General features: G+C 36.5%; 1 protein-coding gene across 5 annotated transcripts in view; it reads left to right on the forward strand.

Annotated features, from left to right (window-relative positions):
- Positions 1-16,513, forward strand: part of TTC39B (tetratricopeptide repeat domain 39B) — an 86,482-nt gene extending 69,969 nt beyond the window's left edge. For all 5 annotated transcript variants that reach the window (XM_075078185.1, XM_075078191.1, XM_075078189.1 and 2 more), the window contains exons 9-19: positions 746-811; positions 2,422-2,530; positions 3,412-3,479; positions 3,567-3,626; positions 3,942-4,103; positions 5,187-5,278; positions 5,590-5,710; positions 7,833-7,944; positions 11,264-11,381; positions 14,720-14,836; positions 15,683-16,513. In XM_075078185.1, coding sequence (XP_074934286.1) covers positions 746-811; positions 2,422-2,530; positions 3,412-3,479; positions 3,567-3,626; positions 3,942-4,103; positions 5,187-5,278; positions 5,590-5,710; positions 7,833-7,944; positions 11,264-11,381; positions 14,720-14,836; positions 15,683-15,779 — 1,122 coding nt within the window. In that variant the 3' untranslated portion in view covers positions 15,780-16,513. The remainder of the gene's footprint in view (positions 1-745; positions 812-2,421; positions 2,531-3,411; positions 3,480-3,566; positions 3,627-3,941; positions 4,104-5,186; positions 5,279-5,589; positions 5,711-7,832; positions 7,945-11,263; positions 11,382-14,719; positions 14,837-15,682) is intronic.
- Positions 16,514-27,692: the final 11,179 nt, after the last annotated feature.

Genomic DNA, 27,692 nt, shown 5'->3' on the forward strand with positions numbered 1-27,692 from the left:
AACTGGTAGATAGATGCCTGTGTTCATGAGTGATCTGACCTTTCATATTCTTCATGAAGTCTTCTCAGTAGGAAGCTTACATAAGAAGTCTCTGCTGGGCAGAATGTATTAGGGTGAATGGTGCTTTCATTCTTCAAATAGACCTTCAAATAGACATTCCTGTAATGCTCATTGAAAAGGTGGTTGTGATCTTTGTAAGTTTTCTGTGGTGTAGGATGTGGAGAATGCAGTTATAAGGATAACAAAAAGTGCATGTAATAGAGGGCTAAAGGATGATAACAATAGCTAGAATTTCTAAAACACGTATGCTTGCTGGTCTGTTAATTCAGTGCTCCCACAGTAGGAAGAAGTAGAACTTTTGCGATACCACTGTGTAACTTGAGTGGGAGTAAAGGAAGATGATAATTGTAGATTGGGCTGCCAATGTACATAATTTTCAAATAACTCTGATCAGCTGAAGACAGAGAAATCTGATATTATCTGAACAAGCACAGCTGGATTCTGTCTTGCTGTCTCTATGCTGGTTGATCATTGAAGTCTTGAGTTTCCCTGATGCTGCAGAGTGATTGTGTATTGTTGATCATGTACGTCTATTTTCAAGTTCTCTTACGTTTTTACTTTTTCACTATTGTGCAATGGCATTAAACATAGTAGCTGGCATTTTGGGCTGAAGCTTGTGTGGTTTTACATTTCTTTTTTAACATAAGTTTTTATTTATCTTATTTTTGTTTGAAATGTATTTCAGATGCTGTCGCTTTTACCAGGAAGGATCCTCCGACTTTTAGAATTTATTGGATTTTCTGGCAATAGGGTATTGGATCTGTTTTTTTTTTTTTTCAAATTAGTCTTTTCTCAGATAAAGACTGGATGGATTTAATGTCACCTATTTCACACTAAAAGTATAACAACTATATTGCTTATCAGTATTTTAGTGTTGTTAAAAAGATGAGAAGTAGGCTAGATGATGCAGGCATAAAAGCACATGTGGTATTCTGACCTTGAACAACCATGGGAAATGACTGGTCTGCTTCAGAGGGGCTTTTCAAACGGCAATTTCCTTTCCCTTTGCTGATCCTTAAGGAGAGATCAGCTTTCTTTTCTAGCCTATACAGTCAGAAATTAATGTTCTTCATACCAGTAACTGGGGGAGAGTCACAGTTCTACATTTGTCCACCCACAATCCCAGCCTATTTCTTTGGGAGAGGGAATTTCTGAATATCATGTGTCACTGTGGAATCTCAGTATATCTTTCTCTCATGGATGAGGAAAGTATTTGTAATCATAGCCTCTTTTTTTGTAAACCTAGCCTTGCTCTGTCAGTATCTTAAAGCCCTTTAAAACTCTTTTGGGCACCTATAAGAAATAAAACCAAACAAGTAAACAAACAAAACCTGACAAAACCAAACCAAAGCCACCCACAGAATTATATGTAACTAAATTTCAAGTTATTAATAAGACAAAAGAGTCACCGTATGGTTTTATTGCTGTTAGTTTGTCCACAAATACGGTTCTGCTTATGTAAAATTAGACTTAAGTAGAGACTTGTTCATTCTGTGTCTTCCTGTGAAAGACCTGGTTCATGCTGAAGCTCTTCCATAGTACACATTTTTGCCCTGATTGAAAAAGCTGTGGTGCTTGAATTCTCCTATAACTTATCAAGTTGCTATGCAGTAAAACTCGTGTTAAGTTAGTATTTGTTTTGAGGCAAAACTGTTAAAATCTGATACATTTCTGAAGAGCCACTTCGCTTGAACAGGGATGCTCTGAGGTCATCTCAACAATCCCCCAAGCAGTCAAGCTGCTATGTAATGGGCATAAACTGGAAAGGATGGGAAGAAGTGTAGTGTGTTAAGAGCTGAATAAGTCTCCATGGCTCAGGATTCTTTTTCTCACACAAATTCCATTGTAGCTTCTGGAAACAGTGTCTAGAAGTTGGTGTGTTAGAGCTAATATTTTGATCTGAACCACAAAATAGTGGCTGACTAGATGGAAGAGAACTGCGGATAACCAGGGACTTCTGTGAAGGAAGACTCTTGCTGACAAGTAGCACTGGAACAGTTGAGAGAGCTTCTCACCAAACATAGGTTTAAAGATGTTATTCTGAAAGTCTCATAGCCAGAAAATAGTGGGGAAGGGATGTAGACCTGTGTGTCTGCATGGTCTGTGTGGTGTTCCCATTTCACCAGAGCACTGAAATGCATGGGTAATTTTATTCAGTGTTAGCTTAATCTTCTCCCTTCTGAGTGCTATCACCTGTGGCAGAACTGTTTTGGTGGAATTTTGTTTTGGATCTGAGATAAAGTGCTGGATTACAAAATATTTGTATCTGAAAGGAAAACTGGATTTGGGGGAGCCAAAAACTATTAATAGTAACTCTGTATACTCATAGTTAATTCTGCATGTGTTTGTGATGTTTCTTAGGAGTTGGGCCTCTGTCAACTACGGGAAGGCGCATCTGGCAGCAGTTTGAGGGCCATTCTGTGTACTTTCACCCTGTTGGTTTATCATACTTACGTCTCCTTAATCCTTGGTGAGACCAACTGTGTAGCTGTTCAGTCATGCTACACATTATGATAGATATTGTGATCTTTTTGAACTGAATTTTGAAACTGTGGCCAATTAGCTTTGTAAAAGGAGATTGCTGTATACTGAATTATGATCTAAAACTACTATCTCTGACAAAGCTATGCCTGCAGAAGTAGTGAAGGTAGATACCATTACACTAACATCTTGTGCCATTTGCAGGGCTGTCTCAACATGCAACAGCATGACAGCAGAAAACACTTTTACGTTCAGACAAGTCCTTATCCATAAATTAACATCAGATATTGTGAAAACTATCTCCGGAAAAAAGTCTGTACTCCCAAACAATTCACTTGGAAGTTCAAACATGTAGAGAATTAATTGCTTTTGCCACGTGGGGCTGAAAGTCACCATTAATTCTGTATGCATCTTTGACATATATTTTCACATTCTTTAGTTTGAAAGTATTTTAGTCCTTGTCCCTCAGGCTCATCAGGAAATTAAGGAGAACTTCATTTCTTTCAGTGTCACCTGTACTTCATTACTGAGCTCAAAATTAGGAAAGGAGGCAGCTGGGGAATGTTTTCCTAACTTGCTGAAGTAATTAAAGGGATTTACAAATATAACTAGGATCAATAATGGAACAGTTTAAAGAATATTGATGTATTCTTTTCGGTTTTTACTTACAGATATTTACTATCTTAAAAGCATGTAGTACCTTCAGGACAAGAATTCATTCTTATAGAATCACAAGATGATTAAATAATTCTGCTTTTGCAGTTATCCATTGATCTATGCAAACCATAATATGATTTGGAAATCAAAATCTTAATCTATGAAACCTGGGTTTTTTTACATACATTGAGGTTGGTTTGTTATGTTTTGTAGGTACAGGGGAAGCTAACCTTCAGGAAGCAGACAGTCTCCTTGAACCCTACCTCCAGAAATTTCCAAATGTGTGTATCCTCAGTAAATTGTATAATAGCAACATACTTCCCTAAGCTTAAAACAGTAACTGGGTATTTTTCTCATCTCCCTTCAAGGGTTCCATTATTCTGTTTTATGCTGCCAGAATAGATGTACTGAAAGGAAATTTTGAAAAGGTAAATAAATTTTTTCTTTTTAAGTTTTTATTTGTTCAGTGCTCAGTTTGGGGGAAAAAAAAATCTAATTCATCTACGTAACTTATTTTAATTGGTCAAATAATTATGCTCATATCCCTGTTCATGGTCAGTGTCAATATCGATTCAATTTCTCTCTCTCTGTAAGTGAGACTGAAAAGGACGTTTATCTAATTTTACTAGTCAGGTGTTGTCTACTTGGGTGCTAGGAAAGAATTTGCTCTGTAATTAGACATGGCTCTCATGTGGAGCTGTCATTTAACCGATATTAATCATTCTTTCTTAACTACATTGTAGGCACAGTTGAGGTTCCAAGAATGCATAGCAGCCCAGCAAGAGTGGAAACAGATTCATCATCTCTGTTACTGGGAGCTGATGTGGTGCTACACCTTCCAACAGAATTGGCTTCAAGCATATCGGTATGCAGACCTGCTCAGCAAAGAGAGCAGGTGGTCTAAGGTAAATGGGCAGGTGGACGTTGTTATGATGTACCAGTAGCCTCTCAACAGTTAAATTTGCATTTCAATTAGCACAATAAGTGTAATTTTTGTATTCTTCTGAAACGAGTAAGCGAAGGCACATTGGCACCAAAATGGTTGGTTTAACTGGGTGCTTAAGGAGGATTTTTTTTTCACATTCTGAAACACCAGAGCCATAACTAACAATGCTTCAGTCTCTCTAAAAACAGAGACACTTGCCAGAGTTGGGAGAAAGAAGAGGGAGAGGAAAACTGTTAACATGCATCTCAAGTCAAGTTCTAACACTCACTAATAAAACTTGGCTGAAGAAACTGTGTTTGTTACTTAATTATAATCAGACGAGGGTATGCCTACTCAGCAGATGCTTTGCAACAAGAAATGAGAAGGCTGCTAGAGTCAGGGCCTCATGAGAAAAGTTGGGGTATCCGCCTTTTCCTTGTAAAAATATTTCTCAAAGTATGAACCAAGGACAATGTGCAAATCATTTTTGATATATCATTTTTGTCTGTTCCTTTCTAGGTTACTGTTTCATTATGCTTAGTGGAAAAGAGGATACATCCAATTCTTGACAACAGAGGAAAAGAATAGTATATCAACGTGAATTGCAAATATCTTGAATAGAATTATGGATGTTTCTTTTTTTTCTCTGCAAAGTCAAGTTATTGAACTTTCCTTGAATCAGTACTCAGATATTTTCTTCTGGTTTTTCAGGCATGCCTCTACATGTAATAGATGGTATAACAGTAATGGACTTTAGAATAGTTATGTCATTTAACCTACTCTCCTTATCAGTGATTTGCGAAATAAATTGTCCTGTTTTTTACAGGAGACACCTTTCGCATTCTGACTAACTTATTTAGCATATTAATAAACACATTGAAAATAAATTTATAGCATAAATTATGTGACAAAGGATGTGCTAAAATTCTATAGTTCTACCTGTGTGAGAATTACTGGGAACACTTCACTGCAGCAAGTAGGGTGAGACATCTGAGTCCTTAGTGTATTGACTGAGCACAGCAAATTAGATGCAGTAATATGTTGCTGTTTCTCTTTGAAATAGGCAATATATGTATTCCAGAAGGCAGCAATTCTGTGTATGCTTCCAGAGGATGATTTGGAAAGGACTGGTGAGAACATTGTATCTTTATTCAGGTAAAAATTTATTAAGCAACTACATGTTGCTTTCCCCCATATAACAGTTTTTGACTTGAGTATCTTTGTCTTACATTACTTACTTCCTACTTATTTATAACCATCAGCTTTTCAATTTTTCTCTTTGCTTTTCACATCAGAATATTTAAAATGTTCTTTTTATCAGCAAATATACGTCCTACAACTGCAGCCTCAGTGGTGTGAAACAATTTGTTACACTTCAGAGGTGAACAGCAAATCTTACTAAGTGAAATAAGATGAAATAAATATTACAAAAAGCAACTTCTGTTTTTCATTTTCACTCCTTGTAGACAAGTGGATGGTCTAAAACAGAGGATTGCAGGAAAATCTATCCCAACTGAGAAGTTTGCAGTAAGGAAAGCTCGACGCTATGCAAGTTCTCCACCAGTGAAGCTGATTTTACCTGCCTTGGTATTTATGCTTGCTTTCTTTTAATCTTTTTCAAATAGAAAAGAAGTATAATTCATTATCTGAGAAAGAACAGTATTATCAGGTAGTATGTGTCTGCATTTAAAAATTTTTTTCAAGAACAATTGCATTCATGCAGTGGGATTTTTTGTGAAATGTACTAGGGACTGTATTATGCTACTAGCAGGGACTGTATCATGCGTAGGCAGAGCTACATTTTTCATGTGAAAGTTCAAACACACAGAGAATGATTGCTTTTGCCACATGAGGCTGAAAGTCACCTTTCAGCTAGAAACCTGCACAGGTTTCTAGCATGTATGTTCTTGTTCTTTAGTTTGGCAGGATTTTGGTCCTTTCCTTCCAGACTCATTAGGAACCTAGGGAGTATTTCATCAGTTTCTGTTCTTCTGGTGAAAATGAAGAGAAGTGGGGCTTTGGGTTTGCTTTTTTTTTTTTCTTATATTGAGTCTGAGTAAAATGTGCAGAAGTTAATGATACTTTACTAATGCTATTCTAATTTCCATGCTTTTAACTTCAGAGGCATTAGTAGTCCACATCTGCTTATGTGTGCGCCGCAATGATACTTTGCATCTGTGTATACTAAGATTTTTGTACATGGATAATTCAGCAACAACTGAAGATGAAAAACATAATTTGAGGGGAAATTTCTTATGTTAAAGCTCATTGATATAGAAAGAGGAGTCCATAGAAAACTAATAGGTCAGTCCTAAAATTCATTATATACTCAATGACATATAAAGACCTAAGTAATGAAGTTGTCTTGGGGTTGTACAGCACACTGCTATTCAGTTCTGAGGATGTATCTTTGGGCTTACTGTCAAATTCAGTATCTTTTAATTTAAGAATTTTTCGTCATGGTTAAGCAAAAATAAACATAGTGTACAGTGTTACTGCAGTAAGTGTAAATTAGACAGGACCTCAGAATTGAAATGAATCTAGCATGAAGTAGTTGATAGTGTCAATAACACTATTTCAGAACTTTTATAGAACCAGTTTTTTTCTCCCTCTTGAAATCCACATAGTTAGAGCAAAAATACAAGTGGTAATATTTCAACAATTATATCAGATTCAGAATGATGTCAGGCTTCATATTTTAGAGGTGTAATTACCATTCAAATACAGTAGAACAAATGATACTCTTGTGTATGCGATGATTAAGATCTCGGCAAAGTTTTGTATGGATTAGCATTAACTTTGTATGTGTATTATCTAATTCTCTTTTTGTGTTACAATGTGATAATATTTAATTCATGGAAACAAGCATATTGCTTATTATTGTACTGAAGCATCTGGGAAGCTTTGTGCCAGGATTTGCCTTTGTTGTTTTTGGTTTGTTTTGTAAGGTTTTGTAGGAATTATATTGGAGACTTGTTGGATGTGTGTACTGGAACTACATGTTAATCCAGAAAGTTTTATCTATTTCCAGTCTTGCTCCATATGGAAGGTGACAGTCTATAGATTATAGCAACTATACATAAACACGCACAAGTGTTTGTTTGGGTGCATGTGTATATATATATACTGTATATACATGCACACATACACAAAGCTATACACAGATTTATCTGTAATCCTGTAGCAAGTAATTACTTTCAGCTGCTTCTTTAGTTTATATGACAGAGGCCATAAATTGAACCTTAAATACCCAATTTTGCTCATGTGTTTCGTGGGTGATGGTAAACGGTCACATGATAAAATCTCTTCAGTTTCATTTTAAAAGATCTATGAAAATATATTATAGAATCCATTAAAAAGGTGTCAAAACTTTCAAAACCTTAAAACTTTGCCCACACACTTCCAATGTCATTTTGTCTTCCCTATGCATAGATAGTCTTATGCAACTTTAATTAAATCATTATTAAGGCAAACATGGTTGTCTTTGTAATCTTACATGTAACTGACAGAATGTCCCTTGCCCAGTGTGGGTGGTTATATATGGATACTTGTATTCATGGGCTTTCTAAGTGTGAGTGTTTTGGCTTTGAAACCTTTCATATTGTTGAAAACAAGTTTTTCTAGGCAGTATTTTTATGTACTCAAAATGTTACATAAGTTTCTTCTTCTTCTTTTTTTTTTTTTTTTTTTTTTTTTTTTTTGTCGTCAGGAAATGATGTATGTCTGGAATGGCTTTGCAATTGTGGGCAAAAGAGCAGACCTCACCGAAAACTTACTAGTAACAGTTGAAAAAGAGGAAACCGCGTTACAAAATGAAACTAGTAAGTGATCAGTTAAGGTGGAATTAATAAGCTGGCAAAAAATGCTGATATTTTCTTTGCTTCTCTCTACCAATATTCTGTGAGGTAAGTGTTGACTCCAGCAATGTGATATTAAATCTGAGTATGGAAATATTGGAGCCGCATGAAAGTTAGCAGTGATTCTTCAATACGTTCTTTATCCATGTTGATTGATGCTGCAGAAGAATATGGAAAACTCAAGGATGTGAGGTTATTAGTTAAAAACGTAACTGATTCTTACTAAAACATTCCAGTCTCTGAAAGCATTCTTGGAGCATAATCTTCTAATTTCTTAAATGTCTGAAAAGTACTTTTTCTGAACCAGTTTACACCACACTTTAACTTCTACTACAGAGGACACATACTGAGCAGAATATGACTAAGTATAAAGAAAACAATGAAGTACTATGCATCAGTCTGTTTGGCTTTTTACTTTCTGGCAAAATAAAACATGTTTACTAGTTGTAAAATAAAATATTTAAAAAAATAAACTTTGACCATGGTTTTAGATCTTGATGTATTTGAAGCATTGATGCTCAAGGTAATGTTTAGAGAATCAGTTCATAACTTATTCCTAGAGGAACTTAAGTTCCATGATTACAACAGGTTTACTGTAGAAGTACCTGGCTTTGTCAGGTTTTATCAGGTCGGTGCTGTCATCTATCATGTGACTTTCTCGGTAGACTTCTCTTTTGAATTCTTCTAGAATGAAAAAGTATTATCTTTTCACACAACTTTTTTAATGGTAATTCACTAAAAATAGTTTCTATTTAACCTATATTTTAATCACACTTATCAACAATTTAGCAAAAGTTAGTTTTGCCAAATGATTAAAAAGTTAATTATGAAACGTAAAAGTACATCTAGTTATGTTTTACATATAAACTGAGGTGATGCATCAGAAGTTATACAAGGACATACAAGAAATGCATAATGGTAAAATCTGGACGGTATAATAAACTACATGAGAGTTACTTGCAAGGCCAAGACTGAACTGGGTTCCTTAATTTTTTTACGTTGTTATTCTCATTTCTGCAGAATCAGTAGGGTACCTCTTAAATGGCAAGTGTTTTTCCTTTTTTTGTTGTCATATTGAGGCCAAAATGTAGCAGTATGCAAGACATCTGCAAATAATGTTCCCATGGGTTCTGCTTGGAAGATTCTGGCAGAAGCTATTGGGAATCTGATGCTGTAGCATGCAGAGGCTTGCACTGTAAGTGTTAATCAGTTGTAACTATGGAGTGAATCTCCTATCAAATTCCTTAGAAGAGATGCGCAAGGCACCAAAATAAGGAACAGAAATAAAACCAGTGTGTTTTCCTTATGAAAATATGCCTTTTACAATTAGGAAGCATATTTGGTTTTTATGCTTCCTGTATCTTTTTTAGTAATAACAACAGTTGAATGTAGTTTTGTTCTGGACTTTGCATCTGTGAGCTTGATTTGCTTTTAAAGATATGGACTCAGACAAAAGAAGCACTCAGTTTACCAGAATTGCTGCTGAATTGAGACTTAAGTGATTAAGGCTGTTAGTGAAGTGTGGCAAGGATACAATATTATTTTAAGAGACAGCTGTCAGTACCAAATAGCTTTAAAGGACTGCTAAGGTGCTGTAAAAAAGTGTGTTGATTATACACAAAGATCATTTAGGGATTGAGACTTCTTAGAGAGATCTGCTGATACTCGATTTCCTTCAAGTGAACAGGTACAGCAAGGGATCTGTCAAGGACTGAAAGTCGTTTTATGTTGTATAGACCTGAAAATAGACATGGCAGAGGGAACTGATGAAAGACGGTAGAAATAATGTTTTTTCCTCAGGATTTCTGGAAATCTTATTTTTCCACAGTTGTATTATCTCCAAGATACAAAAAAGGGATTTGTAACTTCAAGAAAATTTGATTTTTTTCTGTGTTTCATAATCCTGATATTTATATTTCCTCTGGTGTAGAGGACTGCAGGAAGATGGTTCTCCCACATTTATTGCAAGGTTGTCTGTATTTAATTGGCCTGCGAATTTACTGTCATTTACTGTCATTTACTGTCAGTGTTTTGGCATAATAGCTTTTTTCCCCTCTGGGAAATACCAGGGAGATACTAGTGGAAGATGCTAAAGTCTGGCAAGCTTTTACTGACATTGGTGCTTGCACCCAGTGATTTCAATGAATGAGTCCTTTAGGAGACAGTCACATGAATCCAATACCTTAGCCTAGCCATACAGGCTATAGGGAATGCGAAATACTGCACTTCTACCTGTCATTAAAAGTGTAGTCTGTCAGTTAATATCTATCAAGACTTTCTGCGTTTAAACATAGACAGAAATAATCCTCAATGTAGCAGCAAAGCACTTCACCAAATCCTAAGATGCTTTAGTCTTGCATGTTTCAGAACTGTTTACGTAGGACTTTCTTTGGCAGACTATTAAGAAAAAAATTAATGTGACCTTAGAGAACTGGAAATTAGTTGTAAACAACATGATCTGAAGGGAGAGTGTTTTGCTTCCTGAATTGTTAATGTATGTGCTGCCATCTGTCTATCTATATGTGTTTTCTTTCTTTTCTTTTTTTCCCTGCACTCAGCAAATGCTATCAACCAATGCAGCTAAAAAGGACCATGCTCATTAAGGTTATATTTCTGAATTGCTTCACAGAAGTTCTTTCATCTGATATTTTTAGTCCTATTGAACATAAAACTTTCTTGAATTTTCCAAATGTTATACGCTACTAGTGAAGCTTCTTAATTGTTAGAGAATGATGGGAATACTAATAAACATGGCTTCTTGAATTTGTGCTGCCAAATAATGCTTCTGAAAAGTTCTGCAAGACAGAGTCCTGGTGTGTTTTTGTGCTTTTTACATTACTGGTGCTACCGGAGATCTGCCAGTGCTCTGCAACAGGGGAAGCTATTAAGATAATATTAAGATAATGTCATGCAAGGGAGGTTTCAGTCTCATTGTAGGTTTTGCTTTCTGTTTCAGATGTTACAAGTACAGAAACCTTTAACTGTTGCTGGTTTATACCTGCTTTGTACTGAATTCCAGATACAAAAAACTGGGGGATATCTGGAGGCTTCAATTTTTTCTTATTTCTTCTTAGCCTGGATCATTAAAGAGAGATATAGATGTTATGCACGCATCTTCTTTAGTAGACAGTATTTAAAATTGTGCATGAATGTTATGTATGTTTTGAGGTATAAAATCTGAGAAGCAGTGACCTGAGTCTGAACACATACTCTTTCCTGAAAATTTAATTTTCCTTTTCATGGTGTCTTGATGTTGATTGATGTACCTCATTTTTACTTTTAGATCACAGTGAATACTATATGGATGATGTGTGCATGTTGCAGTTACTGAAGGGCCTCTGCTTGAAACACTTGGGAAGACTCATGCAAGCTGAACTGTGTTTCAGTAAAGTAATTCAAAGGTAAAAACAACTTAAACTTTTAACCTTTATATTTGGTAGCTTTGGGTGAAATTTCTGATACTTCTGTAGAAGCAGTCCTGTTAGAATTTTGAGTAATTAAACTTCAATATCCTGTTAAGGAGCTGGAATTAAAACACCTCTGAAAGTAGTTGGAGAACCACAAAACTTTGCTACTATTTTCTATAGCAATTTAACATTACATAGTTTTTTATAAATGTGACTTTTTAGACCAAATAAATCAAACCGTCAGGTAATACATTTAGATAAATACATTTGGAATTCGTATTTTTGTATTTGCAGACTATCAATATAAGTAAAGATATTTCACATGGATTTCCTGGGTTTTTTTTCAGGATTTAGTACTTCAGTAGTTAATGTTTCGCTATGCACATAAGAAATCATTGTTGTCATTACTTGTTTCAGTTGGAGACCTGAATTTCCTGTGTTATGGATTTATCAAATAGTTAAGGTGTCTGATCAATATCTACTCTAATATTCTAATAACTTTTCTTTATATGTCATTGAGTCATGTACTGATTGTAGTTGTAAACTTTTTAGAATTTTTAGAGTAATAAGGGTGTAAAAGCAGGGTTTACAAATGTAATTCTAATAATTAAGAAAAATTAATATTTAAGGATAATTTGTTACATATAATTCTATTGCTTGTTATAATTTTCTTGCCATCGCGCCTTCTCTTGCCATTTCTAAGATCCCAAGTGAGTTTAGTCAGGCACTTTGCAAGTTACAGGGCAGTGGGTTTTGATGGGTTACAAGATAAAGTAATGCTGTTTCTGAAAATTTTGTTCCAAAGGTAGTTGATACAGTGGAGGCTTCTAGAGCTGAGACCCCTCAAAGATCTCTAGACAGTATTTCCACATAAAGTGGATGCTTTGCCTAGGGAGAAGTTTTCTGGTAAATTAAATACCTACATTCTGGTGAGCTTTACCCTCTACATTTCTGGGCTGCTACAGTACATTAATACTGTTTATCACATAAGCAGACTCACTGCATTAAGACACTGTCTGTGCATCAAGGCTTGTCTTGGTAGATGAGGTGCCTCTGTAGAAGTGTTGCTCTCAAAACGTTGAGAGCTTTTCCAGTGCTTGTTGCAAACTTTGTTCTGAAGTACTGGTTGATGTTATTCTATCCAGGTAAGAATCAAAGAGTTGATGGTAAAAAGCACAGGAAAGGCCAAGATATGCAATGCCTTCTTCACCTTGTTCTGTAGTGACAATAATGAGCTTTCAGGAGTTCCAGATCCATGAAACCTGTGGGGAAAGTCTGGAACAAGCAGGAATTACCCCTGATGTGGGAGGGTCAGATTAGGAAAAGTGTGAACAGACTTGACATATATATGTCCATGGCAGCTGGACATACCTAAGTACACAGGACATTGGCGTATATCCGTGAGTGCTGAGAGAGCTGGCCGATGTCATTGTGACACTCCACTATCTTTGAAAAGTCATGGCAATTAGGGGAAGTTCCTCAGGTCCAGAAGAAAGCAAAAGTCACCCCGATCTTCAAGAAGGGCAAGAAGGAGGATCTGGGAAACTGTAGGCCTGTCAGCTTCTCATCAGTCCCTGGGAAGGCGGAGTAAAAAGTTCTGGAAACCATTTCCAAAAGCATGAAGGTGATCAGGAGTAGTCAGCATGGATTTATGAAGGGAAGATCATACTTAACCGTCCTTATAGTCTGGTACAGTGAGATGACTGGCACAGTAGATGAGGGGAGAGCAATGGATGCTCTTTATCTTGAGTTTAGAAAGGGTTTTGACACTGTCTCCCACAATATCATCACAGCCAAACTGATGAAGTCTCAACTAGGTACGTGGGTAGTGAGGTGGATGAAAACTGGCTGAACTGCTGGATTCAGCAGCATGAAGCCAGCTGGAGGCCAGACACCAGTAGAATAATGCAGAGTCTGATGCATGGGCCAGTAGTTTTAACATCTTCATTAAGGACCTGGATGATGAGACAGAATGCAACCTCAGCAAATGTGCAGGTGATACAAAGTGGGCTGAGTGGTTGATAAGACAGATGGGAGTGCTGCCATTCAGATCAACCTGGACAGGCTGTAGAAGAGGGCTGACAGCAACTTGATGAAGTTCTTTAAAGGCAAGTGTCAGTTCCTACCTCATGCACCAACACGGGGGTGGGGGTGACTGGCTGGAGAGCAGCTTGTCAGAAAATGCCCTGGGGATTCTGGGCATCACAGTCAACCCCAAGTAAGCCAGCAATGTGCCTTTGCAGCAAAGGTGACCAACAGTGTCCTGAGTTGCATTAGGAAGAGTGCCATCAGCAAGTCAAGGGTAGTGATCCTTCTTCCCCTCTCGGCGTTGGCAAGGCCACATCTGGAGCACTGTGCCTAGTCTGGACTCACTGGTACAAGAGAGACATGGACATACTGGAATAAGTCTGACAAAGGGACACAAAGATGATAAAAAGATTGAAGCATCTGTCATGTAAGAAGAAGCTGAGAGAGCAGAGAGTGCTCAGCCTGGAGAAGAGAAGACCTGAAAGGGTTACCTGAAGGGAGAGTGTGTGTTTAAAAAAAAAAAACAGGGAGAGAGAGAGACCAACTCTCTCAGTGGTGCCCGCTGACAAAAGGAGAGGTAACAGGCACAAACTGAAATACAGGAAACATTGTTTAAACATACGGAAATTTTTTTTTTTATTGTCAAGTTGGTCAAACATTGTCACAGGTTGCCCAGAGAAACTGTGGAGTCTCCTCCACTGGAGGTGTTTGAAACCTAGGTGGACTCAGTCCTGGACAGGTTGCTGCCATTGACCTTGGTTTAAGCAGGGGATTGGAATAGATGATTGACCTCCAGAGCTGCCTTCCAAGACACAGTGATTCTGAGAATTTCTTGTATTGAAGAAAAGTTATATTTTCTTTCTTCTCTGCTGATTTCTTCAGGCAAGCTAGGGTAAGGGGATCTCAGTTCTGTGTGTGGGAAGGAAGTATTTGTATTATGCCTGAACTAATGAACATTGTTTTTATCTGAAGTTATCTTTTTGGATGGTTGGTTTTTTGAACTCTAAGTCACATGATAGGGTCACAGTCTTGGAATTGTGTTCATGGTAGCTTGGGTAACATACCACAATACAAATAGGAAGTAGAAGAGAATAAATTTTTGCTCCAAGAAGGTCATGTTCGTGGTATTTTACATCCACTCTTTACAGGTATAATTAACATGCTCAGAGTTAACCAGTAAAAAAAGTTTCCAGAGTGTTTTCTCTGGCCACGTGCTTTTACAGACAGTGATTGCATTTAAAAGTTAACCGGTCACTCAAGGTAAGGTTGTACGTGACCACTTCTGTATTTTTCTGGTTTTCTAGTGAGAAGCAAATAAAATATGATAATTATTTGGTGCCGTTCACTCTGTATGAGTTGGGTCTTCTGTACAAACAGCAGGATGAGAGAGAAAAAGCAATCAGATACATAGAAACTGCAAAGTAAGTGGATTTTTAAAACTTTATATCAGCCTGTAGATTAAGAATAACTATTAACTTTAGCAGTGAAGGTATGTGTTTTTTCTTCCTGCCAGCCCCTTTGCAAAATAAAAGTAATTATAAATCTGCGTTCTTGACTTGGAAAAGTTGTCCAATATAGTTGAATTTTACAGTTTCAAGAAACTCTGTCTACACTGTGATGTAGACAATGTCAATCGAGGCACAGTATGAAGGGAAAATGTCTCCTTTTAGTTTAGGCTTCAGAGATGCTGAGGCTTCTCTGCATGCATGGGATGGAGCTGGAGAGTCCAGAGAAAGCATTTATACCACTTCTGTCCCAGAGAGCAGCTGGGGGGCCTACATCCACTGCAGTAAAGGTTTTAGTGGGAATAGATTAAAAGCCAGCACACTTCTGACCACCTCCCTTTTTCCTTTCACATCCTGCCACAGAAGAGCGGTAGAGTACTAAATTTTCTGTAGAGCAGCATGTTCGCTTCATCTGCAGATTGTAGTATGGGGTAGAATTTGCCTCATGAGTGTACAGAGAGGTATACCAATGATGCAATAGTGTTGTAAATGTTAGTTACTTCAATATTTGGGAGGATCAAAACAAGTGAAAGAGATGGTAAGGCATGGATTCGGTTTGTCAGGACATGTAACTGTTAGTACTGGTATAAGTCTCTGCTCTGTTTGTGGGTGTAGTTTTACATGTCTCATAACTCATTTGTATCAGCCTCCATTTTCTGTTGAAGGAATGAAAGCTGTTAATTTTGGTACTTCAGTGCATGTATGAAGTAGAAACAATCCAGGCCAAAAATTTTTTTCTTAAAATGACTTTATTGTTTGCAGAAACAACTACAAAGAATACTCTATGGAGTCCAGGTTGCACTTCCGAATTCATGCAGCACTTGACAGCTTGAAGGTGTCACCTGCTTCAACACCTTGAATGAGGAGAGATGCTTTTCATGCATACAATGCATACAGTAGCCTACACAATCTTTTTCCAATCATCCCTCTTTTCTGTCATCCCTGATTTGATGTATGTCATTCCTTTAGACTGTTCTTTTCCTGTATAGCACATATAATATATCTACTTGATACTTTAAAGAAGACCTTATATTTTGTTTGATAAAAATAATTCAATATTTGGCTTGAATGGGGGATATTTTAAAACAGTTGATGGTGCAATAACTTTATTTTTTTATATGAAAACAAATGCTGATTATGCAGCAGAACTGCTGATAATTTTGTGCATTTTTTTAAAATTTAATTTTCTGCAGTACGCTTGAGACCTTTTTGCCTCTGGGACAAAAATGCAATGTCCACAGATAACCATACCCATGTATGGCATACCATATTCTGAAATGTGTTCCGGAGAAAAAAATTCATCATTGTTGACTTAATTTCATTTTGGGAACAAAATGAACTTGTCTGAAGTGCAATATTTTTACACTGTCAGATGAAGTTAAGCAGGGCTACAGGTATAATGTCTTTGCAGGTCCATTTCACTCAAATAAGTGGTTACAGGGGATATTTTTCAGTCATAGAAAAGCAGGGCTACTAGGGACATTAAGAGATCATGTATACTGTATTCTTGCCCAAAGCAGAATCAACAGTCTTATGTCCTTCCTGACAGACTTGTTTAAACTGTTGTGTATTGTTTTGTTTTGTTTTGTTTTTTTAAAGAAACTTGCACTGAGAGAGATTTTGTAACTTACACAGGATGTCATTCCCAGTGGGGAAAAAACTGAGAAATTTTTCCTGATGTTTACCCCAAGTAATTCTTGGCAGAAGTAAAACTGATTGCTTCCTGTCTTCCCTGTCATGGGTCTGGAGAAAGGATTGTTGCTTTCCTTTTTTGAAGCAGTCTTTTAATATTTGAAGACACCCCCCCTTGTTGGTATTCTCTGTTACTGTATTCCAACAAAGATAAATAAAAACTTGCAGAATTTATTTATTTTCCTAATAACAGGAAGAGTGCATATTAATGCAAGTTTATTGTGCAAAAAGTGAATCTACTTTTAAACTTGGAGTTAAGAAAATGTGCATATTCGAATTACAACTTCCTACTTTGTACTAAAAATACGTAGCAAAATTGAGATACATTTGTAAGTGCATGTATTTTTATTTTCACATTAATATGTGAACAGCAGTATCAAACTGAGTTTCCCAATTAATTATATATTCTGCTGTCTTAAAAATAGGAATATACTTGATTTTTATTTAAGTATACACCCAATAATTGTTCTTTCACTAATTATTGCAAACCTTGTCCATTTCCATATTTTATTAATGCTAGTATACTCAATTCTGCACAGTAAATTAATAGTAACTATGCTCCTATATGTAATTCTCTGCCCTTAACTCCCACCCAAAAAAAAAAAACCAAACCAAAAAACACAAAAACCCAGAACAAAAGAAATAGGAGAAAAAATGTCTTCAGTAAATGAGTAACTGGAAGTTTCTAATTAAACAGCCAATATAATGTAAATGCTATAGTTAGTCTTCTCAGGTGACTGATAGCACAGCTTTCTACTATGACTTCATAAATGAGTCATTTAATTGCATATAGATCTGTAATACAGTGGCATACTTACAAATTAAGTAAGAATTTTAAAAATACTAGGTAAATAAACATAATGGGTCTTTCAAAGTGGAAACCTAATCCAAAATCTTTTGTCTTCACTGGTTTGGATTTGTGCCTGTTGTAAATGCATAACTGAATTACTGTGTAAAATTATACACTTGTAGGTTTGAAGCTTAGATACCTGAGACACTGAATCACTGATAAAATGCAGCATGCTTATTTTAAAATATATTCTATTGATTGTAGCTAAAGTACAAAAGATATTTTTCTCTGTCAATGGAGATACCATATGCTACCAGCTGACTTCTCGAATTACTTGCCCATTTATACATTTCTGATTATAGGCTGTAGGCAGCAAAAAATAAAATGCTGTATATTATATTTTCAGACAATACTTTTAATACCTCTTTGGTATTTACATGTTCTGTTCAGGATTGTTGTGGTTTAATCTGATTATTGAATTGCAGCAACAAAATGGGACCACTTCATTTTCTTGTGAAAGGTGGTGAAAACATTTGCCAGTAAATCTTTTAATAATCTGTGTTTCAAATAGTAATTCACACCACAGAAGAGTTAGAACTGGGACTACAGACTCTTAGGATGGAGCATGAAGTAGTCACTGTTCTCTTGTTTTTGTGGAGAGTGTCTTACAGTTAATATTTTATGGGTGATTTGGGATAGAAATAAAAATTAACAAAAAGTAAACAGTGAGCTTCCTTAGAAGCTGATTTTTGGGAAGTTTAGAGCAAAGCATAGTGTAGCACTATATTTTTTTCATGGATAATGATACTGACTGCAGAAAGAGTAGAAAATAACTCTGTTTTCTTCAGTTCAACCTTCTAAAATCAATATTAACACCCTGTGTATGTTACACTTTGTCTCTTTCGGGATCAGCCTTTTTGCACCCATTTAGAGAACAGGCACATCAACACAAAAGTTGTGATATCCTCTGTAGCGTTTTGATGCCCTGAGGTCCCCAGCATGAGTACTATTTACACCTTGTCTCCTTTCCGGTGCTGCTGTTCCAAACTTGCTTGTTAGAAAGCCCTATTGATCAAGATGCTTAGCTTTTTTTCTGGCTTTGTTTCCCAACTTGTTAACAGTGGAAATACAAATGTGTGAGAGTGATTTGTAACCCTTCACTTAAGGTAGGTCTCAGTAGAGCTGTAGAGATGCTTTGTCTTCCAAACACTGCAGAAGAAGCGCATGCCTCCCCAACAGAATGCGCCACTGATGCAGTATTATTTAGTACATCATGTCTAACTTAAGTGATTTGTGGTAAGGAGTTCAGATGAAAAGCCTATGGCTTTTTCTTTACCTACTGTATTCTGTACTGGGCCTTAAATACAACTCTGATTTAGTCTTACTGCTCTTTATAATCTTCACCTCACTTGCTTGTGTACCATGGGAATTTTAAATAATGTGCTGAAACTTTGAAACTGAGCAACGCTGAGCATTTACCTGTGATGCTATAACCTCCATTGATAATAATAGGATTTATACTATATAAAAGAGCAAAGCTAAGTTCTTATTTTAAGCAAGCAAGGCTAAACTTACATAGTTATGACAAAAGGTCATTCTGATCTTTCTGATTATAGTACAATTTTTTTTAAGGTGAGGAATAATAAGGTAGCCTGGTTAAAAGACAAAGCTTCTCTTTGATTAAGAATTGTCTACTTAGAAAATCTTACAGAAAAACTTCTTGTCTGTGCATATCATTCAAATGTTCAGTCTGTTGGTGAAAGATTGTTGTATTAAAGTTTTAAAGTCCTAGTTCACCACTTTTTAACAAAAATTGAAAGAAAATACATGTTAAAAGAAAGCTGTTTAAAGATTGTTTTATATGTTCTAATACACATGGGTAGCAGTTGTATTTAGCATCTTACAGCCAGAAAAATGAACAATAATCAGATCCTGTTACGTTTCTAAAACACCTTGCCAACTAATGTATAAAAGAAGTAATTTCTTGTAACAAATCCAACTTAGACTTTGCAATTATTTTATTACTAATCAATATTTAATCTTTTATTCCTGTATAATCTTAAAATGCATAGTTTAACAAAGAATGTTAATATTTGCACTGGTGATGCAGTTTATTTGCTTCTAAACTATTGAGATTTGCACATATGTATGTCTGGTACTTGAGTAAAACCAAGGTTAGAATAATGGAAGATGAGGGATGACGAAGTACGTTATGGTTTTAAGAGCATGTAGAAACATTCATTGTGATGCATTGGAATGGATTCTCACTTCAGAGGAATAAATCACATTTTATGCTTGTGCTACCGAGTGCTGAATTTGGCACTGTATTCTAGTTGTGAATTAAGAACCTTCACCTGAGATTTATCAAAACAATACCAACAAACAAGGCCCGATCTCAAGTTTAAACAGTCTATCTTGGCATATAGCTCTTACACAACCAATTAGGCTGGGAGGTTGTACAAAGCTATCAAGGTCTAGGAGAAAATAAACGGTCTTTTGAAATGTAGATATCAAATATAAAATAAACTAGTCTGAATTTCTCACCAGAGATCAAATAATACCTTTAAATGGTACAGGAGTGATTAATTATGAACTTCTGTTGTTATCATTTACATAATTAAATTCAGTGAGAACTAGACGTAATATACTACAAAGATTCTTTTAAAATCCCAACATTAAAAACAGCGAGAAAATTACCTTTTTACACGTGTGCAGGGCTTGGTTTTAGTAACATTTAGAAAAGTAAATGTTCAAAGTTATTTTTTAATGTGGCATGGTTAAACATTTCCATAGTCGCATGTAATTTTACCTGATGCTTCCCATTCCCAGCAAATAGGTCAACTTAATTACCATGGTTTGAATTATAAGAATGGTGATTATGGTTATGACAAAAACAGAGATAGAGGGTAGCTTAAAGGCAAAAGAAAGGAGGTGATCCTGTATACTGGTTGCTTCTGTAAGACGCTAATTTACTCTCAATTATTAGACATACCACAGTCCAGAATAAAACCATTGTAGCTAGATTAGAGTGCTTGCACAGTATTGAATAAAGGGAGTACATTGAATAGAAGAAAGAAAAGAAGGACAAAAATAGGAACTACATCTATGTTCAGACAAGCTTTTGGCAGAAGTTATGTTACATTTTTAAGTCGAAGCTGTAGTCATCTGGTCAGCTCAACACTGGGACTTGCTGTATTCCAGCCAGGGAAAGGATATCAGTGGTGCTGGGACCTTAGCTCAGTTTTGTTGTTGTGGGGTTTTCATTGTTTATTTTTATTTTTCTTAAATCTGGTCTTGTCATTTACTAATTTTTGAATAAATCCTGTAGGACAGCTTTATAAAGGAATTTAAGCATTGTGGCTCTGAACTTGGCAGTTCATAGAAGACTAGCCTCTGGAAAAAACCAGAGCCTATGGGTGACATAGCAAATTCAATGTTTATTGAATGCAAAATTAGATATTCTCCTTTCTGTAGAAGTGTAAGCATGCAGTTCCAGTCTATGGGTAAGCATGTGTCAGCTAGTAATCATTGCTAGGAATTGGATATTCCTAGATTTAGTCACTCATTTAAAGAGATAACTTCTTCAAATGCATTAGCAGTAGGTGGTGTCTGTTGTCTGTGCCATGCTTTTGTCTATAAAAATTGTAGTTCGAGCATTCAAGCTGAGTGTGCCAGATTCAATACCTACCTCATCTGAAGCCATAGGAAGAATACTCAGCGTTGATGATATGCCACTGTGGGAGAAAACTGTTAAAGGTTTTACTGAAATTCCACTTGAGGTTAATATCCTTATATATTTCAGCTTGTAAATTTGGGTCTCAAAGCTTAATTTTCCTACTGTAAAATGGGTGTAAGACTATATTAGGATAACTCCTTTTGAGATGCTTAAATGACCTCTTATTTCAGTATCTAAAATCAGGGAGGAGGGATATGTAAAATTAGGTTAATGCTACTTATATAGCTTATGTTAGGCTTAACTTGTTTCAGAGCATTAGGAGATCTTCAGAATTAAACTTGATGTAGAAAAGAGGGCAGATGAATATAAGTATGGCTTTATTTTTAATATAGTTTTACTTAATGGGATAGAACTTATGTCCACGCACAACACAATATCTAAATATGCTGAGGTACAGGTATAAAACTTCCATCAAAACAACCAGCCCACCTTGATGAGATTATTTATCTCTCTTTTAAGAGAGGTTCCATATTGCATGCGTTGGTGAACCTCTTTAAGCAATATTCTACAAAGGAATCCAGCTGTAGTTTAAAATTTCATACGGTTTAGAATGTGCATGCCCAAACTTTACTTTGACAAGATGCTTGCCTTAAATCGTTTTCCAAACCCTACAGTCACATTAATACAATTGCTTCAAATCAATTTGCATTAGTTTTTACATAGGAACATTCAAAACTTCCCATCACTGTTGACAATGAGAAAAATGTGAGATGTTTTTTCACCTATTGTTCATTGTTTTGTACACTTGGATAGAAGATGAAAGAAAAGGTTACACTTGTTTGTGTATAATACAAATAAAGTTCAAGACTGAGTTCTTTTCGGAACGCAAATGGAAAGTGCTCCTCCTGTATTTTACATTAATTTTACTAGACTGTGCATATTCTGTGGAAGCAGTTTATTTAATCTGGTCCAGTCAATAATACAAATAATATGATAATCATTGTGTCTATTGCAAAATGAATCTTTGAAGTAGTAGCTGCCTCAAATGAGATTCTTGTGAGTTGAAAGAAATGGAAGAGGACTGGAGGTGGAATGCATTGTGGGGAGTTCAGGGTCTCTACAGAAGATGAACAGTTGAACAGGATGCTACTTAAATGCAGCGTACTCTGGAGGTCAATGACAATCCATATGTTTTAGCATCTAGTGAATATGAAACAACTCACAGAATATGCTGTGGTGGTTTTTCTTTAAAGTAAAATTTTAATAGTTTAAGCAGAAGAAAAAAAATAAACCTTTCCTGAAAATTAGCATCTGCAACCAGAATACTGTATGCTGTTGAGTAATAATACTTCCGCTTACTGAACAAGTCACCCTTTTTTAAGGAAATCTCAAGAAGAGCCAAGTAAGCTAGCTTCACATTCTGGTTACATGCTGTAAGTGAAAAGTTACTGCATTGATACCTCTGGGATTTCTGGAGTCATGCAATCTAATTAAAATTATTTAATTTCTTGTCTAAACTTTTCAGTGGATAGTCTTCAGATTGGTAAATTGGTGGACCTTATGAATGTTCCATTTTCTTTTTCAGTTAACTTATATTAAAACTGCTGTGTTTTTATTTGATTTGCTGCTCAAATAGTATGTTGCAATAGAGACAACAATTGGGTTTGGGTCTGCTGCAAAACTGAATTTAAATGTTGCAGGACAAAAATGGAAAGTTAACTTCTGCTCCCTGATACGAGCAAGTTCCCTAGACTTCAGGAATCTTACCTGTGCACCTAAGTGAGATTAGGTCTACCAGTCTGATCGCCCTCCATATGTCATCTGGAAATTTTGTCTAGGTGGACTTTGAAAACTGCTATATGCCCAGTGTTTCTGGTGCGTGAAACCCAGTTCGAACAGTGAGAAGTTTGTTGGCAGCTGTTTTCCTCTGGACACTTCTGAGGCTAAAAAAGAAAAAGAGTAATCACTTTGCTTTTGTTTTTCTTCCTTGAATTTTTCATTACGTGCCTAGGACAGCTGGGTTGGAATCCTGTTCTTACCTGCCTACCTGACTGCCTGAAATTGGTAGCAGAGCCTTTAAAGAAAAATCTGTCTGTCATTAGTATCTGTGCTCTGTGCTTCCCTGAAATAATGCAGACCTGAGATACCTGTTTGTCTTTGCTAGCTGCAGCAGTTGCACCCCTTCAGATGGGAAAGAAGGTAGCCATTAGGAAAGTCTTAAGGGAGAAAATACAGCAGAAATTTGGGTGTGAAGGATAAGAGTGGGGTAGAAGTAGGGACATATTGGACAGGGATTTCCTTAGCGCCTGAACCACTGATGTCACATTAGACTGTGGGACCAAACATCATAATGTGAAAGGGTAGAGCAAATGCGATTGTGATAGAAAGGTGTCAATTAAGAAAAATTACTGTGCAGAGTAATCACTTGCTGGCTAAAAGGAGGCAATATGATCCAGAGGTAACGCAGAACAAAACAGTTTCTTCTGCTTAAGAAAAGAGCTGATGGGGATAGACCTCCCATCAGGCCAAATTAGGCAGAAGGAGCTATGCTCCTGAGGGGACTGTGGAGAGTGAATCCTGCACTTACAGGGACTATATTCAAAGAAACAGTGTACAAATTGCAAACCAGAGTTGATGCAAAGTAGTTATTTTGAAATCCATAAATCCTTCCAACACCTGAAAGCTAGGCAGTTGCTGGTTTTGTGTAGTTGGAGTTCCCCACTGACAACTGCAGACAAAGGGTGTTTTGAGTTGCAGTATGAAGACTTCCTCTCTGTCATCAGCACAGCCTGAACAGGATTCTGTGTTTGTGTGAAAAACCTTCCTGAACTATAACTGATGGCTATGTCTAAGAAAACATACTAATCTGTGGAAAAAACATGGAAGTTTTGTAATGCTAGATCTTAAACTTCTGATGGTTTTATGGTTTTTCCAAGTTAAATTGAGAAAGTTTGCTTTTATTTTTGTGAACTGCTGACTGATTTGAAAAGACTTTATATAAAATTCATTGTGTTCTTTCTGGGTTAGAACCAGACAGTTAGCTACATACAGATGTGAAGTGGGATTTGTATATCCAGCTGAACTTCAGGCAACTATTGTAGATTTCCTCAGAGGAGCTCCAGAGGTAAAAGTTTAGGGCAGGTGTCTCAAATGAGGATCAATACTGCACAGACTTAATGGCTAGATTAGATTAAATTAAATAGGCTAGTATGAAAATAGTTGGTCTTAAATTGTTACTTGTCATCAGTGTAAAATTAGAGGTTGGGGTAGCAACCGTACACCTCTTTTTAAGATGCTTCACCTTCCCTAACTGTAGTAAGGACCGGATCTTAGTATAAGTGAGTTGCTGGCATCTACAGATGTTCTTAACAGTCTGAAACACAGCTCAGCCAAGTCTGTAGCCAGAGCCAGTGCACGATTTTCCTAGATCAAGCAGCTTTCTCAAGAGCACTGTTCTTAAAACAGCATTTATATAGGCTTCATAGCAACTGTCTGGTCTCAGCTATAGCATAGTTTAATACCTGCATTCATTTTGAGTGGATAAAAAAGTAAATCCCATAGTGAAGTAATAGCAGTAGCAATTTGAGTAGAGGATATCATCCTAGTAGAAAAAGCTAGAAATTAGTTGATATTAGAGTATAGCTTTCTTCAGAATGCTAGTAAAATACTGTTTTCCAAATTTTTGAACAGCTGCTTTAGTTAATGTTCTGTCAATGGTCCTATAAGCTCTTGCTTTTTTAATTTCCTGTGAAATCTGTAATGTTTGTGGACCTTAACACTCAATTTTGAAGCTGTTCTCCTGTGGATTGTGGGTGGTTTTTTGACACAGAGGCTAATACAACTACAGCAATTGTATTTTTCACTACATAATAAATTGTTTCTATCCAAAAGTGTGTGCTATTTGGAGGTGATTGGTGCTTTGAGGGGGATGGTTTACCAATACAATCCAACAGAAGAGACTGTCCATTTTACAAGCTAAGAATGAGTTTTAATCCCTTCTTGTTCTTCTTGTTTTCTGACTTGGGTAGGTAGTCAAAGCTTTGGGAGACCAGGATGCTTTCCATAAGCCACTGATAAAGAGCTCAAACTTTTATTATAATGATGTTAATATTTTACCAGTTGACTTCATGAGAGCTGCTTATGATAACACACTTACCTGGATGATTTCCAAACTAGGTTCTTTGATTTTAATCAGTGAAACATTGAGGGAACGGGACGGGACATGACACACAACGTCTCTAATCATTTCTGACAATAAAATCATATAACTATAACTGGCATAATGGTTATATTACATATCCAACTACTACATAAAGCTAATTGAATTCTTCAGCATTCAAATTCCTCAAATACCCTATGCCGCTCTGCCAAGACAGCACCTGGCAGGGATGAGTATGTCCATGGGGGGACCTGCGTAGTTTCTCTAGACTGGGCATATGGGGATGGAGAGGAAGGCAGACCACAATTTTTTCTTTCCCACTTGGCTGATAAATCTATGTTTGACCAGGATGTGTGTGCTAGGAGAGTGCGAAGCTGGGGGTTCTCCTTTCCACTTCTGTCTGTTCATTACATAATTTGTTCTTTGCAGGGGGTAATACAGTTATGATGGGTGGAAAAGTATAATCTGTGTTACCTATTTTAGGTGTATATTTAAAAAAACCACCACCAAAGAAACCTCAGTGGTAACTTTGCAACAGGGACCCTAGAATGAGCAGGGATCTACACAATTTCAGAAAGAACTGAAATTGCTATTTGTTTAATGAAAGCTCATATATCTTTAGTCAATTTGTGGTGTGGAATAATTTAACTGAATTTCAACTTCTGAAATATATTTTCCAATCCAGTAAATAATTAGCTACATAGTAAAATACGTACTTCTTTCAAGGAAGAGTCCCTCTTGGATCAATTCAATGGATCACTTTATGTAACAACAGTCACTATAAAAATGAGATGTAGTAGTACAATGGCCATGTGAAAGTTTTACATTGTAAGATCTCTTCAAACAAAACCATAAAGGAAACACTGATAGGAGCAGAGTGAAAAATGCTAGTGGAAGCAATTGCCACTTGATAGGCAACGGGAAAAATCAATTCTTCTTAAATTTTTTTCTATGCAGTTATTTGAGTGGTTTGAAGCATAATCCGTGCCCCCTCCTAAGAAGTGTTTTAAAATGCAATGCATTTGTGAAAAAGTATCCCAAGGAGGTACTCCTGAAGAGAGCCATAGTATTGGCCAGTAATCCTGGCAAGAGGAAATCTGGATGTGATGCAGTAACATATTGCCTTGTGAATTTGAAGATTTTCATGAGGAATGTGTTGTATGCAAATTAGTCTCATCCTGTTCTAAATTTTAATTGTAGCTGCTTGTACTTTTGTAAGTAGTCTAGCTCTTTCATCTGAAACTTACTGAATTACAAGACAGTTTTTGTGCATGGATATGACAATTCTGCCAATAGGTGAAATATTTTAGCAATGATTAAAACCATTAGACTGTCATGAACTTTCTGTTTACATGCAGAGATTTTAACTCTCAGACTTCTCAACTTTCAGTCACAAGATCTGAATAAGTACATTACATTAACAGAGGATTATTTCCAGGGAGAGACAGTAGGGCCTTACAGCAAAATCTTAAGTCCAAAGTTGGATTTCATTTGGAATAGAAAAACATTGTTTTGACCAATTTAAAGCATGTAGTTAAGTTGTAACACTGAAGTAACATATTGGGGACAAATTTTAGCTGACGTGTAGCTGTGATACCATTGAAGGAGCTGATTATTTCTATTAAAAAAGTGAGTGGGTGGGACTCTTCTGTTTCTAGTCCAGTACTCTTTCTCCGAGAATCTGGTGTGTAGTATCTGTGTTGAACCAGAAGCAATGCTGAGAGATGGGCAGAAGACCTGATCTACCACCTGAAGGGTGAAATGTGTTCATCCATAAACCGAGCGTGTTTCCAGCATCCTGTTCTGTCATCTTGGTCCCCCAGCACATGCACATTCTGTATTTGATAACTTGCATAGTATGTTGTTCCAATACACTTTTGAGTGAGAAGTTAATAGGATTAGTCTTAGTCTTTGTCAATCCCGTTTACTGCTGCAATACAGCTAGGCAAGGTAAAATTGTAACGGGCTGAGTGCAAAAGTACAAGGACTCAGCTAATATGTCGAGGTAGTTTGCAGTAGGCATATGCGGGGGGTTCCTGGACATTAATCCATTGTATTGATGATGATGATGATGATTATTATTATTATTATTAAAAACATTGTTTCTTAGAACATAAATTGCTTAGATAAATGTAGCCATAGGCTCTGTCTCCCAGCTATTTCTGGGCAAACACTCAAGTAAAATTTAAACTGTCCTGTTCTACATAAAAATGGGCAGCTGCTACCCAAATTGCATGGCAGCAGCCTGAGGCAGTAGCCCTGCTTGATCTCAGAAGAAAAACTTTGCATTGTAACTCCTACCTTAAATGCCAAATAATCCACCATTATCCACCCAGTGCGTCCGCATGGATTGCAGTGTGCTTGGTGTGACCTGACTATCTGATCATATTAATTGGTCTCCTATGGCCAGCTACTACTATAGCACTGTAAAACACGTGTGTGGTTTACATTACTG

This window comes from Phalacrocorax aristotelis, chromosome Z (assembly GCF_949628215.1).
Source record: "Phalacrocorax aristotelis chromosome Z, bGulAri2.1, whole genome shotgun sequence".
In the NCBI taxonomy this organism is placed as follows: domain Eukaryota; kingdom Metazoa; phylum Chordata; class Aves; order Suliformes; family Phalacrocoracidae; genus Phalacrocorax; species Phalacrocorax aristotelis.